Source organism: Cricetulus griseus, chromosome 7, assembly GCF_003668045.3.
Source record: "Cricetulus griseus strain 17A/GY chromosome 7, alternate assembly CriGri-PICRH-1.0, whole genome shotgun sequence".
Classification (NCBI taxonomy): Eukaryota; Metazoa; Chordata; class Mammalia; order Rodentia; family Cricetidae; genus Cricetulus; species Cricetulus griseus.
Genome location: NC_048600.1, coordinates 33,074,571 through 33,090,821, shown reverse-complemented (window position 1 = coordinate 33,090,821; position 16,251 = coordinate 33,074,571). Strand labels below are relative to the sequence as shown.

The window sequence follows — 16,251 nt, the reverse complement described above, 5'->3', positions numbered from 1 at the left end:
ATTTCAGAATTGGAAAAATAGAAGGTTTTAAACAGTAACTGGAAATGCTTCTGTCTTATTAATAGAAGAGTCAGTTTTTCTGTCTACAGGAATTCCACTAACATTCTGTTCTGTCTGCCATTTCTGACCTTTGCCTCGTTTAATCTGGGCACATTAATTTTTATTTGGTAGTCATGAGAGATAGGTGGGCACTGAAGTGGTATCCTAGACTAGGCCTCCCTTCTGTTTTGAGTTTGTATGTTCTCTGTTACATGTTCACTCTAATATCTGTTGGCGTTCATGTTCCAGATAGTGTCAGATCTGTTAGGATAAAGAGGGAGGGCTACCTTGGCGGATTCCACGGCAGGCGAGGGTAACTGAGGTGGGGGCAGACATTCGAGGCAGATGGAGCTTAAATGAGGAGTTTTATTAGAAAGGGAAAGGGGGTGGGGGAGGAAAGAGAAAAGAGACACAGAAAGAGGAGAGAAGAGAAGAGGGAGATAGAAAAGTCCTGTCTTCCGCAGAGGAATAGTGAGAGAGCCTAAGTGGATAGGGAGGTCTTTCTTTTAAAGGGGTCCTTTGTACCTGCTTGCAGACTAGTAGTCATGGAACCTTGGGCTGACCAGGGTACTGCCTGCGTGCATTCTGCCAGGTAACAAGGGCAGGTCAATATAATGCCTGAGTGCTTACACTGAGGATAGATTGTTTCAGTTTTCATTTTAACAAGGTAGGGGCAGGCTTAAATGATCTCAATCTGTAGACAAGGCTGGCCTTGAAAGAGGAGCAGTCCTCTTGCCTCAGCCTCCCAGGACTAGTATTGCAGAAGTGAACCACCAAACTCCAGTTTTCAGGGGCCTGTAATATAGCTGGTAAAATTGCTTGGCCAGCAGGCCTGGCAACTTGTGCTCAGCCTCAGAAACCACATAAAGTGGAAAGAAAACAGACTCCACAAAGTTGTTTTCTGACCATGTGCCATAGCGCATCAGGTACAATCAATAGTGATTGTTTTAAAATAAGTCCAGCTTTCAAAGAATTAAAGGGGAATTGGATGAGGCAAGAACAGATGAGCTCCTGATCTGGAGATAAAATGAGAACTCTGCTCATGTCCACAAATAAAGTAAGAAGGGAAGACTGATGGGTGGTTAGAGAGATATCATTAATCCACTGGGTGAGGGAGGATAAGATCACTACCACAATTTTGAGCCAGATTTGAAGAAAGCTTTAGTTAAATACTGGCCCCGATGACAAACTCTGGCCATATCCATTCTGGTGTTCCCAGAGAATGGTGATGAATCACAGTTTGTAAAGGCTTATATGGCAAAAACCCTAAGGCTATGTATTTCCCATCAAAGGTAGGCATATATCAGGTGTATTTCCTGCCCATTCATTTCCTCCTACCTCCATTCAGGCAAGTGTACGTGTATCCTGATGGATTTCCTGCCTGCATGTGATCAAGCACATGTAGGTGCAGTTGAGTCAAACAAACTTGTTAAGAGGGAAAAGCGTGCCTTTTTTATCATAAATAAATAGCCTCCAGCATTTCAGGAAGTATCTGTCCTCAGGCAAGTAAGTTTAGAGCTTAGAGGCATTTTTGTTTTATGGATCTTTTAGGCACAGTAATTAAAACTTAAAACAACTTTGGCTCTCGAAATAATTACCAATTGACTAAGTAGTAGTGGCTTTCCTATATAGGCAACTGACAAAGACAACTGATACTAGCAGAGCCACAGCCCTGAGATGGTAAGTAGCCCTCCAAATAACTAAGTAGGTCAAGATGAATAGACAGATTCATTGATGTCAGGTTCTTCAGTATCAAAGCATCATTGGGGGGATTGTATGTATTCTAGCATCCTCTTTCATTCACAGATTTTCAGATGACTACTTCACTAGGTAACTATGTCTTGAAAATAGGGGAAAAAAATCATGCTGAGACATACCTCAGAGAGGTGGGTCATACCTCTAGTAGCAGCAGCCAGAACTGGTGAGTTCAAGCCTAGCCTGGTTTACAATAAGAGACCCGTCACAAAACAAAACATGTGGCCCAAGTCATCAGGGACTATTGTCTTAAACCCCTGTGGTCCCTGTCTTCAGGTTATCCAAGTGTTTCACACATGATAAACAAAGCCTGTTTCTGTAGCTCCCCACTCTTTAAAAAAGAAGGAAGAAGAAGAAGAAGAAGAAGAAGAAGAAGAAGAAGAAGAAGAAGAAGAAGAAGAAGAAGAAGAAGAAGAAGAAGAAGAAGAAGGAAGAAGCAGCAGCAGCAGCAGCAGCTGGACCTGTGAAAGACCTAGGCTGATAGCAAACCAAGATAGAAAACTTAATAACAGAAGCCCCAAAGTTGACTATTTCAAAGCCAGTTAGCCTAGAGACAACTCCACACATAGCTTTCCACTCTCAAGGCATCACATTCAGGCAGAAGCTGAGAACTTGGGGGCCTGGCTCACCTGCCCTAGACAACCAGTGAGCACCACATCGTGAGAGTAGACCCTGTTGTCCCCTTCACATCTTGTTTTTCAAGACAGGGTTTCTTTATGTAGCTTTGGCTGTCCTAGAACTAGCTCTGTAGACCAGAGAGATCCACCTGCTTCTGCTTCCTGGGTGCTGGGACTAAAGGCCTGCACCACCACTGCTGCCTAACTTTTTTTTTTTTTTTAAAGTAAGTCAGAAATCTAGATTTCTGTGTGAAACCAGGCTTATTTTAATGTTGCCAAATCGACTGTGTGAGACAGAGAATCATGTAGCTCAGGCCTTGAATGTAATGTGTCTTGAGAATGACCTTGAACTACTGGTTCTCTAGCCGTTACCTCCAAATACACTTTGAAAAGCAACTGTGATGTTGGTGGTGCATACCTTTAATCCCAGCATGCAGAGGCAGGTGGATCTATGAATTCTAGGCTAGCCTGGTCTACATAGTGAATTATAGGACAGCCATGCTGCATAAAGAAAAAAAAAAAACTGTCTCAATAAAATAAACAAAATCAGTTGGGGCTGCATACTGAGATCCTGCCTTAGAAAAAGTTTAAGAGCCAGAGAAAGGACATCCTAAGAAAGCCAGCCTGCTGAAGACCACATGTTGGTTCAGCAGGTTGATGGTTATTGACAAAGGCTAGTGTAGGACGGGGAATGGATGCCACTAGGCAATAATGCTTTTGTCATTGTGAAGACCTCCTGGTCCATTCCATTCTAACCAGCTCCCGAAGTAGGAGAATGTAACATGTGAAGAGACTTTTCCTGGTGGATAAACTAATCTTTAATCGTATTTGAGTGATGGTCCCTCCAGAGAACCAACAGAAATCCCAAGCTGCCATGTAGGAAGTGCCCCTTCCATGTACACATTCAGGGTGTGGAATTCAGACCTGGCTTCCAGTTGAGTTGGCATGGCCCAGTTCCTATGTGGACTCCCAGAGTTTTGCTGTACTCTGCACTCCTAGGGAACACCAGCTTGTCTTGAACTGTGGTCGCTGATCAGTAGGCTTTTCCCACACTCAGATGTACATTCCCATTAGTTTTGAATTAACATGTAGTTTGATCTGTGTCCTGTGAACAGGAGGACACGAAGGTGCAGGATTTCCCTGTGCCCCACCTCCCTTTAAGCCTTCAGGGTGAAAAGACAGAGGAGGAGGAGGTAGCCAAGCTGCTTTTTTTTTCTCTTCTCTCCACTCTCCTGAGACAGGGTTTCTCTGTGTAGCCCTGGCTGTCCTGGAACTCACTTTGTAAATCAGGCTGACCTTGAACTCAGAGATCCTTCAGCCTCTGCCTCTCAAGTGCTGGGATTAAAGGCTTGCACCCCCACCCTCGCCAGACTCAAACTGCCTTCTGAGGAGGCTCCGATGAGAAGCAGCTCACAGCTGGCGATTCCTCCTCCCCAGCTGGCCACATTTGCAGAACACAGCTGTAAACAGCCTCAGACAATGGGCTTCTTAAAGAGGCCTTTTATGCATTGCTAGGGCAGCAGGGTGTGTTCAGTAAAGCTATTGCCTCGAAGCTTATGACTAGATTTTATCGATCTTCCTCTAAAAGCACTGCTTTTTTACCCCCATGGAAATAACTCAAGTTCATACTGATAGGAGGAGCAGAACCTGAACTGAGGGATGCATTCTGTTTCTGGTAGTTTCTGGGGTTGGTTGTCTGTGGCAAAGTCTTACTATGTAGCCTAGGTTGTCCTTGAACTTGAAGTTCTCCTGCCTTTCCCTCTGGGTGCTGGATTTACAGATATGTACACTATCCAACTACTTTTAAGATTTTGAATTTAAATTTAAATGAACCTAACAACTTCAAAATAGGCATGGTGGTGCTTAACTGTAACCCTGGCACTGAGGAGGGTGAAGCAGTTGGATGTCTGCCAGTTTGGGGCCTAAGCTACATAGCAAAAAGTCGAAAAAGACAAAATACAAATAGTCAGTGCATACACTGTTGTTTGTTTTCAGACAGGGTTTCTGTTTGTAGCCCTGGCTAGCCTGGAACTCAGTTACCTGGCTGCTCTTGAATGCACAGAATTCTGCTTCTCTTTACCTGTTCTGCATAGCCTATTGGCATGTGCCACTACAACTGGACCCTGAAGCTTCTTATTTGCTAGAAGTTTTACGAGACAGTTACTGAGCCCAGCTTTATGTATTATGACTTATAAAGTATAACTTTAATATCTTGTGATTTCTTTGCTCTCATGAGAAAAAAATCTTAAAAGTTCTAGTTGGCAAGCCAGTTTTGTTTGCTTGCTTATTTTTGGCTTATCAAGAGTTTATCTGGGGCCTGGAGACATGGCTCAGAGGTTAAGAGCACTGGCTGCTCTTCCAGAGGTCCAGAGTTCAATTCCCAGTAGCCACATTGTGGCTCACAACCATCAGTATGAAATTTGGTGCCCTCTTCTGCCCTGCAGGGATACATACAAGAGGGACGATGTATACATAATAAATAAATCTTTAAAAAAACAAAAACAAAAAAACTTTATCCGTGTACATCCCTGCCTGGCCTGGAACTTGATCTGTAGAGTAGGTTGACCTGTAACTCCCAGAGATCTGCCTGCTTCTGCCTCCTGAGTGCTGGGATTGAAGGTGTGGGCCACCAGCACCCAGCCAGTTTTTAACCAAATTTTTATTACATTATTATAGGCAAAGGGAATGCCTGTGCCAGAGATCATGAGTGGAGGTCAGAGGACAATTTGGAGGAATTGGTTTGATCCCACAGATCAAACCCATGGTGTCAGGGTTGACAGCAGTCGCCTGAACCATTTGCTGTCCCAGGACACTAGTAGGCTGTTTTCTAGAAATTAATTTCAGTATACATTAATTTCTTTGCAAATGGCTCTGAAGTCCATGCTTTAACTCTGTCTTGATGGCAGGTACAACTTTCGTGTTTCCGGTTGCTTACTGCATACAGATTCTCTTGGGAGTCTTGTGATTAGCTTAAAGGCAACTTTTCTAAATTTCGGGGTTTTTTTGCCCTAAGGTTGCACTATTGCTTTAAAGAGACACCATGACCATGGCAACTTTTATGAAGGAAAACATTTAATTTGGGGCTTGCTTACAGTTTCAGAGGTTTAGTCCATTATCACCATGGGGGAGCATGGTACTGTTGTAGTACTTGAGAACTACATTCTGATCTGTGGGTAGATAGAGCTTGTTCCTGGCATGGGCTTTTGAAACCTTAAAGCCAACCTTCAGGGTTACACTTCCTCCAACAAGACCACACCTGTTCCAATAAGGCCACACCTAATTCCTTTAGTCCTTTGAAATAGTGCCACTCTCTGGTAACTAAGCATTCAAATCTATGAGCCTATGGGGGCCATTTATTTATTTGTTTGTTTATTTATTTATTTTTCTGAATAAGAGTTTTTCAGTGTAGCCCTGGCCATCGTGTACGAGGTTGACCTTGAACTCATACTCACCTGCCTTTGCCCCAGAGTGCTGGAATTAAAGGTGTGCACCATCACCGCTCAATATGGGGCCATTCTTACTCAATCCACCACAGGCACCTTTTTGGAATGTGTGTTGGAGCAGCTCCACTGCTGCTTCCCCCTTCCCCCCATGTGCTTACAAAGGAGAAGTCAGTGTTGAGTATCTGTCCTAAAGCTCTCCCACTTCACCCCCCAGACTGTATAGCTCTGTATATGTTCTTTATAGCTCTGGCTGGCCAAGAACTCACAGACCACAGAGTGCCTCTGCCTTCCACGTGCTGGGATTCAAAGTATCTACCTAATTTTTGACACAATGATTTACTTGGAAGTCAGTTCAGCTATACTGATTGGCCAGTGAGCCCAGGGATCTCCCTGTCTTTGGTTTCCTGATGGTAGAATTACAAGCCTACATACCACTGTGCCCAAATTTCCGTGGGTGCTGAGACTCCAAACTCACATGATAGAACCATCTCCCTTACACATCAATTTTTAATTTTTCCTTTTTATATATTGTTTTGTTGTGCCAGGTTTGCGGAGCCCAGGGACTAACCCAAGGAGTCGACATTCCTGTGCAAAAGCAAAAGGTTTCTTTTTATTTCAAGCTGGCCAGCTAGGATCTCACTGCATGGCAGGCAAATGAGATGCCAACCAGCCAAAAAGAGAAGCTTTTTAAGGGCCAGACCATAAGGTTGAAGGCCACAAATTACAGAGTTTCCATGGTTACGTAAGGTCATACAAAGTACAGAGTTAGTCAGTAACTATACATTTTAAGGGAGATACATTTGACTGAGATAAGACAGGGCATGGGGTTACAGGGTCACAGGGTCTGTCAGTGATCCCCTGGGCTGGGGATCTTTATGACTAGCAATTAGCAAAGGAATGCTAACAGGAGTGGTGGACAGTTACCTCCCCTTCTCTGAGAGCAGGGAATCAGGCGCCAGCCATGGCACTCCTGATTTAAGGAGTTAAATTTTCCTTTATCATTAGACTTTTTCTTTTCTGGGCCTAAGTTTTTAAACTTTTATTAATTTGAATTTTTGGTTCCTCATTTTTAAAGAATTATTTATGTATTTTATGTATGACTGATCTGCCTGCATGTGCCCCTGCACTCCAGAAGAGAGCCTCAGATCTCATTACAGATGGTTGTGAGCCATCATTTGGGTTCTCGAAATTGAACTCAGGTCCTCTGGAAGAGCAGCCAATGCTTTTAACCACTGACCCACCTCTCCAGCCCTTAGTATATTTTTTTATACATTTTCTTCTCTGTCTCACAGGGCTAATCTCTAGTCCCTAAATTGTTTTCTGCCTCCTTAAACCCAGGCATCAATACCTTGCTGGGGTGGTGGTTTGAATGGTAAGTGTACCCAGAGCCTTGGACATTTGAATTGGTCTCCAGTTAGTAGAGAACCGTTGGAGTAGGCTTAAGAGATGTGGCTTTACTTGTAGAAAGTGTATCACCTGGGGTGGACTTTGAGACTTTAAAGATGAGCATCATTTGTGGTTAGCTCTGTGCTTTGTTCTTGTGGTTCAAGATGGGAGCTCTCGGCTTCCTGGTCCAGTCATGCCTGCTGCTTGTTGCCATGCTTCCCTGCCATGATGGACTATTACTCCTCTGAAAGCATAAGCCAAAAAGAAAGAAAGAGAGAAAGAAAAACCCAAAAAACAAAAACAAACAAAAAACCCAAACCCTTCCTTCTGTAAGTTACTTTGGTTTTGGTGTTTTAACACAGCAACAAAACAGTAACTAAGACATCTTTGTATTCTTTTAGTCCAGCCCATCCACCCCTTATTCACAGATTTGTCATCTAGAACTCTGCTTCACTGACCTCATTGCTTCTGAAACCTTTATATGTTCTCTGCCGTCCTCAAGTCTCATTAACCTGGCACAGGAGACACCGTATCAGATCACAGCCCTGTCACTTGGTGATTTTGGCAAAAACACAGAACAGTGTCTGAGGCAGGCCTAGCCTTGACTTAGAAGGCGTTTATCCTTCACCTGGCTCTGAGTCCGGTGTGATTGTCATTATCTAAGGACCTGGCTCAAGACCTACCCTTAGGAGATGCTTAGTGAGTAGTAGTGCACTGGGCTGGGGATGTAGCTCAGTGCTACAACACTTGCCCAGTGTAGACAAGGCCCTGGTTTTGATCCTTAGCAGTACAAAACCAAAACAAAGATACTTATGATATCTTATCATATGTTAGGCTTTGTAATTGACACTTTGATAGTATTGATATATTTGATTCTGCAAACGTCACAGTGGAGCACTGTCACACTAAGGATGCTGAGCTGCACACTGGAGCCTATGTCCATTTTTTTGTGTTTTATTTGCATGTTATTTTTGCTATGTACCCCTGTCTGGCCTGATACCATGTGGACCAGATCCTACTGGTTGACATTAAGACCACTACCACAATTTTCAAGGCAATTTTGAAGCAAACTTTATTAAATACTGGCCACAGAATGACTGTATGTAGTGCTTATAAAGGCAAAACCCACAAGGCTATGTACTCCCTGTCTTCATCCTATGGGAGAGTGGTGCAAGCATACATCCTGATATTCTTCCTGTGTACATAAATCCTACCTTCATGTGATCAAGCACCTCCTCTGTAGTTGGAGCAACCAACCTTGTTTATACAAGTTTGTTTGCATTGGGTTTATTACTTTATATGAACAAAAGCCCTCAGCACTCCAGGAAGTTATCTGCCCTAGGGCAAGTGGAGTTTACTGGCTAGAGGCATTTTTGTTTTTTAGATAGATCTCTTATGCACAGTACAGTAATTTAATTTTAGCCCTCACAGCTGCCTTAGCCTCCTTGGTGCTGGATTTACAGGTGTAAGCTATGGTCAGCTTTTGTTTTGACATGGTCTCCATATGCTCTTAGGCTAATTTCAGATTGACTCCTGTGACCCTCCCCAACTACTGAACAGGTATGTATATATTGACTGTTAACATGGTGTCTCCAAGTGTGTAGTGCATAAGCCCTTGTCTTTCTGGCCATCGGGAATAGCAATAGCAAGATGGAGAACTTACCAAAACACCAGAAATTTGAGAAATATGTACCCTTTGCCCCCCTCCTTTTATGGATGAGTGGGGTGCTGTTGATTTTGGTTTTGGGTTGTTTTGTTTTGTTTTTCAAGACAGGGTCTCTCTGTAGCTTTGGAGCCTGTCCTGGGACTAGCTTTTGTAGACCATGCTGATCTCAAACGCAAAGAGATCTACCTGCCTCTTCCTCCCGAGTACTGGGATTAATGGTGTGCACCACCATTGCCCCGAAATTTTGTTGTTGTTTTGAGACGTCTTACTCTATAGCCTAGGTTGACTTGGATTTCACTGTGTGGCTCAGACTCTGGCTCACCATGCTGCCTCTAGCTCCTGAGTACTTGGATTACACTTGGCTCTGAATAATCATTTCTTCAGCCTAGCTTCCCACCAGACCCCTTGGAAGCCCTTCCTTTCCTCTGGTCCTTTGGAGAAGGCCTTAAGGTTTCTACTGTTTCTGTCTTTTATTTTTTTAATGTTTTTTTGGTTTGTTTTTAATATTTTTATCTATTATGTATACAGTGTTACATATGCCTGCAGGGCAGAAGACAGTACCAGATCTCATTACAGATGGTTGTGAGCCATCATGTGGTTGCTGGGAATTAAGTCAGGACCTCTGAAAGACCAGCCAAAGTTCTTAATTGCTTAGCCATCTCTCCAGCCCTGTTTCTACCTTTTCACAGTTGAGGCAGAGCTGGAGGAATCTCAGTAATGTGGCCAGTCCATGCTAAGGAGCTAGGTGTTTGAGAGTCTTAACTCCAAGGGTTTATGGGGTACTGTTGTTCATTGTTAAAAGTACCCCGAAGGTAGGGATGTGATTCAGTTGGTATCATGTGTTAATTGGTTAGCATGATTCTAGTGCTGGTTTTGGAAGTCCCTGGTGTCTCTCAGAATAAGCCCAGCATGACGTAGGAAGATCAGGAATTCAAGGTCATTCTCAGCTACGCAGCTAGTTTAAGGCCTGTTTGGACTACCTGAGACTTCTGCCACCAAAAAACAAACAAAAAATTGTATGACCTAGATAGAATGACTCTTTGATCTGGGAGTAATAGCATCAGCACTTGGGAATCAAGATGGTCTCTGAGTTACACATTGAGTTCCAGGACAGCCAGTGCTACATAGTAAGAGCCTGTCTAGAGTCTTTAGTATGTTTCTGTGGTCTTCTGTGCATGTTGAGGTTGTTTTGGGAAAACGGAATACTGAGTGACGGGGGAGCTGGCCTGGCACAGGGTATAGGAGAACAAGAACTCATTAACTTTCTTGGAGAACTCCAGTAAAGCCCTTATGAAGTAACGGTGAATCAGGGGAAGGCAAATATCGGTAGACAAATGGAATTGTTTTATTTTTTGAGACAGGGTATCTTGAATTTTACATTTAACTGAGAAGGATCTGGAACTGTTGATCCTACTGCCTCCACTTTTCAAGTGCTGAGATTATAGGTATGTATATAATGTATATATAATATATGTATGACACCATGCTCAGTCTTCAAAATGAGGTGTATTTGATGCATATTTGTTGCCAGTGGTTTATAGAGTATAAAATCTTATTAAATTTGTCATGTTAAAAACCAGAACTCTAGGGCTGGGGTTTTGGCTCAGTTTTAAAAACTCTTGCCTGGCAGTAGTGGTGCACCCTTTTGATCTCAGCACTCGGGAGGCAGAGGCAGGCGGATTTTGAGGCCAGCCTGGTTTACAAATCGAGTTCCAGAAGAGGCCCCAAAGCTACAGAGAATCCTTGTCTTATTTGTGTGGGGAACAACAACAAAAAAGCCACTTGCCTAGAATGCCTTAGGCCCTGAGCTTTAACCCCAGCACCATACAAAATAGATTCATTGATTGAGGCTTAGAACTCTAGGGGCTGGAGATACAGCTCAGCTGACAGTTTCTGTCTAGCATGTATGAAGTCTTGGGTTCAGTCCCTAGCATCACAGAAACCAGGTGTGGTGGTGCATACCTCTGTTTTTAGTATGAAGCAGGAGGGGAGAGAGAGAGAGAGAGAGAGAGAGAGAGAGAGAGAGAGAGAGAGAGAGAGAGAGAGAGAGAGAGAGAGAGAGAGAGAGAGAGCGCTCTGTGGCAGATTAGCAGCATCTAAAGATCACAGCTACTATTCACTGTGTTTCATTGCTTCCTCCCTAGACCTTAGAATGCATTATAGCAGTGTCCTGATTCTGTAAGTTTCTATGTGTGTGGATCCCAGAATTTGTTGAGAGATGGAAGAGCCTCAGAAAAACGACCCGAATGTGGCAGGGCAGGAGGAAGATAGTCCAGTCATCAGCACCAGCCCTCAGATTTCTGTGAATGAATTTTCCTGCCATTGCTGTTATGATACCCTGGTTAACCCCACCACCTTGAACTGTGGCCACAGCTTCTGCCGGCACTGCCTAGCTTTATGGTGGATGTCTTCAAAGAAGACAGAGTGTCCAGAATGCAGAGAAAAATGGGAAGGTTTCCCCAAAGTCAACATTCTCCTCAGGTAACACTGGGTTCTATTGGCAGCATGGATTTTCCGTGTGGTTTCTCTGTGGGAACTGCTGTTTAAAAAGAAACAGGCTCAGGGCAGATCATTCTTGGAGCTTAAAACCAAAATACCAGACTCCTTTTCTCATAAGTGTCTGTCACCTGTCCTTCTGTTTTATTTATTTGTTTTTTAGGCAGGGTCTCACTGTGTCATGCCTGGCTGGCATGGAAGCTGCTGTAAAGATCAGTCTGCCCTTAAACTCAGAGATCTGTCTGCCTCCCAAATTCCACTCCCATTACCCTTTCCTGTCATCCCCCTGAACCCATCTTGTTTTTCACTTTTTTGAGACTGGTTCTCACTCAGTTGAAACTGGCTTCAAACTCACACTGGTCCTCTTACCTCAGCCTCCTGAGTGCTGGGATTATAGGTACAGACTGACATGCCTAGCTGATTGTTTTGTTCTACAGGAAGGAACAGAAATAAATTTCTGATTATGACAATTGCTTGTAATCCCCTGTTCTAGAACGCATCTCCCCCCCCCACAGGGTTTAGGAGCCTGTCCTGGAACTAGCTCTTGTAGACCAGGCTGGTCTCAAACTCACAGAGATTCTCCTGCCTCTGCCTCCCAAGTGGCTCTAGAACACTTCTTACTGATTTATACTTACGGAGAAAGTGATGGAATTATACCATTAGAAACTGGGGCTGATATTCATATTTTGTAAATAAAACCCATAGTTGCTGTCACTTGCTGGAGTTTGTCTCACAGCCAGCAACAAGGCCTTTCAGATGGCCAGTTCTTCTCTTAGTCCATGAAGGAGGGCCTTTCCAGTGTTTGATTTGATTTTGGTTCCTGTTTTTAAAGATTTATTTATTTATTTTGTGCATATGCGTGCTCTCTCAACTTTATGCCAGAAGAAGGTATCAGCTCCCACTATAAATGGTTGTGAGGCACCATGTGGTTGCTGGCAATTGAACTCAGGACCTGTGGAAGAGCAGGCAGTGCTTTTTTTTTTTTTTTAAGATTTTATTTATTTATTATGTATACAGTCTTGTGCCTGCATGCCAGCAGAGGGCACAAAATCTCATTCAGGGTGGTTGTGAGCCACCATGTGGTTGCTGGGAATTGAACTCAGAACCTCTGGAAGAACAGTCAGTGCTCTTAACTGCTGAGCCATCTCTCCAGCCCCCAGCCAGTGCTCTTAACTACTGAGCCATCTCTCCAGCTTCTTCTTTTTGTGTTTTAGGCTTGTTTACATGTATGATGTTTTATCTTCATGTGTGTATGTATGTGCATCTTATTTGTGCCTGCTGCCCAAGAAAGTCAGAAGAAGGTATCTGGTCTCCTGGAATTGGAGTTAAGATTATGATCCATCATGTGGGTTCTAGGAATCAAACTCTAGTCCTCTAGACCAACAACACTCTTGACACAGAGCCTTCTCTTCAGATCCTCCTAGGTTTTGGTTTTGATGTGAGGGGTGCTATTGGGTGTGTGTGTGTGTGTGTGTGTGTGTGTGTGTGTGTGTGTGTGTGTGTAGTTTTTGTTTGTGTGCTTGTTTTTTCATTTGATTGTTCTCTGAGACAGGTCTGGGACTCACAGAGACCTGCCTACCTCTGCTGGGATTAAAGATGTGTGCCCTATGCCCAGTGCCTCTGAAGCTTTGATCCTTGTTTCTGCTGTTGCCTTAACAACAAACCTAGCCTTTCTCAGATCAGTAGAATAACACAAAGGTCTGTGAGTCCATTAACCCAGCATTGGTCAGCTTTACTTTATCTGAAGATTAATCTTACCTGGAAAGAGGATTCCCTGATTTTACATAATTGAAAATGAAAAGAGCCCTATAGGGGCCAGCAAGATGACTCCATGGATAAGAACACTTACTGCCAGTCCTGACAACTCAGGTTTAATCTCCTGCATCCACACAGTGAAAAGCTGTCCTCCAGCTCTCCATGGCATGTGCCATGCAGAGGAAAATGGGAAGGTTTCCTCAAAAGTCAATACATTCATAAACACACACAATAAATAAATGCAACAAAAATATTTTTAGAAAGAGCCCTAGATTTCCCCATGCCTAGCCTGGCTCTCAGAGCTCATCCAGCAGACCAGCCTGGTAAGCGAGCACTGTCTCCTCATCAGAGAAGCTTCTTACAGCAGACACATGCTGCTCCGGAAGTCCAAAACTGCTGTTCTTCCCAGAGAATCCATGACTGTGGCACTCAGCTCCAGCTGATTATGACGCAACCCTGCACCTAAAGCCCACAGAAAATCATGGAAAGATTACAGAGCCAGAGGGTCTGGATGCTTGGTGTCAGGAAGTATCTTTGAGACATGACAAGAAAACTATAACCGTGAAATCTGAAAACTTTTCTCCTAAACAAGACCGGAATGAACATACCACCAGTTCACGGTTGACATGCTAATGTGATTGGGGGAAATTTCTCAGGTCCTTACCCCTAGGACAAGAGCCACAGATAATCAGTGGCTGCTGAGAAGGGGAATCCAAAGTCTCCAGGGGCAAGCTCGCTAATAAGCCATCCTATTCCCAAATGGTCGGCCTTCAGCACATGTATATTTGAGCAACATGTGAACTCAGTGGGTTTTATGTATAAAACATTTATAGAGAAGTCTTTAATATTTTATTGTTTTGTTTTTTATCTTTTGTTTGTTTTTTTAAGACAGGGTTTCTCTGAGTAACAGCCTTGGCTGTCCTGGAACTCACTCTGTAGACCAGGCTGACCTAGAACTCACAGATCCATCTTCCTGTCTCTGCCTCCCAAGTACTGGGATTAAAGACATGTGCCACCACCACCCAGCAGAAGTCATTAATTTTAAGGGGAGGAATTGGAGAAGAGGGAAAGGTGGAAATGATGTAAATTCAGTATTCATATATGAAACTCTCAAAAATATTATTTAAAAATAAACTGGATTTCTTCTTAAAGAGGAAATAGCACTTCTGTCAAAAAAAAATAATTATATAGAATACTCTTTCCAGCTGAACTTCATTTTCCATTTCTGTAAGCTAATTTTTATAATAATAGCATAAGTAGTACACTCACATATACATTCATATACTTTTTACTTTTCATTGGGTCTTTGAAACAGGGTCTCACTCTGTAGCCCAGGCTGGCTTCAAAACCACAGTAATCGCCCTATTCAGCCTCCTGAATTCTGGGGCTACAAGCATTAGCAGCTATGTCCAGATTATTGTTTATATTATTTTACAAGAATTCAAAATTAATAATTAGGCTAAAGACCTCCCTCACTTCAAAATCCTTTCCTTTTTCTGCAGAGTAATATCAGGTATGACTTAGTTGTGATTCATTCGGAGTTTTTTTGAAGAGGGCTAGAGAGAGAACTCAGCAGCTACAAACACTGACTGCTTCTGCACAGGACCTGGGTTCAGTTCCCAGCACCCACATGGCAGCTCACAGACACATGTAACTCCAATTCCGGGGATGGTGCACATACACAATACTTAGACACACACCCACACATGAAATAAGTAAATCTGTTAAACAAAAAGATGAAAAACAATGCCCTTTGAAGCAGGATCAAGGAGTTCAGTCATGCTCAGCTATTTGGGGAATTCAAGGCCAGCCTGGCTACATGAGACCCTCTTTCAAAAAATAAAAAAATTAAAACAGATACTTTTCAGCATATATGCTGCAAGAAAAAGGCTGGTATATTCCCACCTCAGTACTATATTATCATTGTGGCACTGCAATATACTTTTGTCAGCCAATCTTATATATGTCCTAAATTATCCAGCTTGACACGGAATGGCCCAGTAGGTACATATATAAAAATATGTAGTATTCTGTAAGAATTCAGTATTGTATTTCAGGCTCAGCAGGTAATAATACTGCCACTCAAGCATCATGACCAGAGTTCAATGATAGAAGGAGAGAACAGATTCCTGAAAGTTGTCATCTAACCTTCACACATACATGACCCATGGAACACATGTGCACACAATCATTGTAATTTTTTTGAGTCAGTCCCACTGTGTCACCCAGGCTATCCTGGAACTTTCTATATGGACCAGGCTGTCCTGAAATTCACAGAGCTCTGCCCCTGGAGTTTAAAGGTATGGGATTAAAGGTATATACGCCATACTGGCAATGTGTGTATGGCATGCATACATCAAGGGCTGGGCTGTAGTTCAGTGCCAAAGCACATTGCTACCACATATGAGACCTTAGGTTCAAACCCTAGTAGTATTCTAGAAAATACTAGGAAAAAGGAATCTGATTCGTTTTTCCTAGTATTGGAATTCCTTTTTCCTAGTATAGAAATGGTATCCACCATTTCTTTAATGGTGGATACACAGATTGTTCTTAAGTTTTTATTTTTGTTATAAAGCAGAACTCTTTGCTGCTCTCCTAGGCACCCTTGTGGATTATGCAATGTTTGTATTAGTGGGTGTGGTCTCTGAATTCTGTGTTTTGTCAAATATCTGTCCTGTGATTTCTCTCTTCTCCACAGGGATGCCATTGAAAAGTTATTTCCTGATGCCATTAGAATGCGGATTGAAGACATTCAGCAGAATAATGACATAGTCCAAAGTCTTGCAGCCTTTCAAAAATATGGGAATGATCAGAGTCCCCTAACTGCCAGCACAGGGCGAGTGAATCAGCAGAGAGGAGGGGGATTCTTCTCCGGTGTACTCACAGCTTTAACTGGTGTGGCAGTAAGTTTGGCTGTTTAATCTGCACCCTGCGTCACCCACAGTTACCTCTGAAGTCAGTTGTTCTAACATCACTTGAAACAGTTGATGGTGTGACCATATCTACCTCATTAAAATTGGATGTTGGTAACAGAGACCATACAGTAGTCGTTGTCTTGGTAAGGGCTATTCAGTCCTATTCAGTCCTCCTCCTG

General features: G+C 43.1%; 1 protein-coding gene across 6 annotated transcripts in view; it reads left to right on the top strand.

Moving 5' to 3' along the window:
* Bfar (bifunctional apoptosis regulator) overlaps window positions 1-16,251 on the top strand; it is a 37,431-nt gene that overhangs the window by 7,946 nt on the left and 13,234 nt on the right. Inside the window, exons 2-5 of one of the 6 annotated variants that reach the window (XM_027424753.2) lie at window positions 8,755-8,800; window positions 10,268-10,351; window positions 11,051-11,387; window positions 15,856-16,060. In XM_027424753.2, the coding sequence (XP_027280554.1) occupies window positions 11,125-11,387; window positions 15,856-16,060 (468 nt within the window). In that variant the 5' untranslated portion in view covers window positions 8,755-8,800; window positions 10,268-10,351; window positions 11,051-11,124. Of the gene's footprint in view, window positions 1-8,754; window positions 8,801-10,263; window positions 10,352-11,050; window positions 11,388-15,855; window positions 16,061-16,251 lie in introns of all 6 variants that reach the window. The other 5 variants (XM_027424752.2, XM_027424754.2, XM_027424750.2 and 2 more) reach the window with 5 other exon arrangements.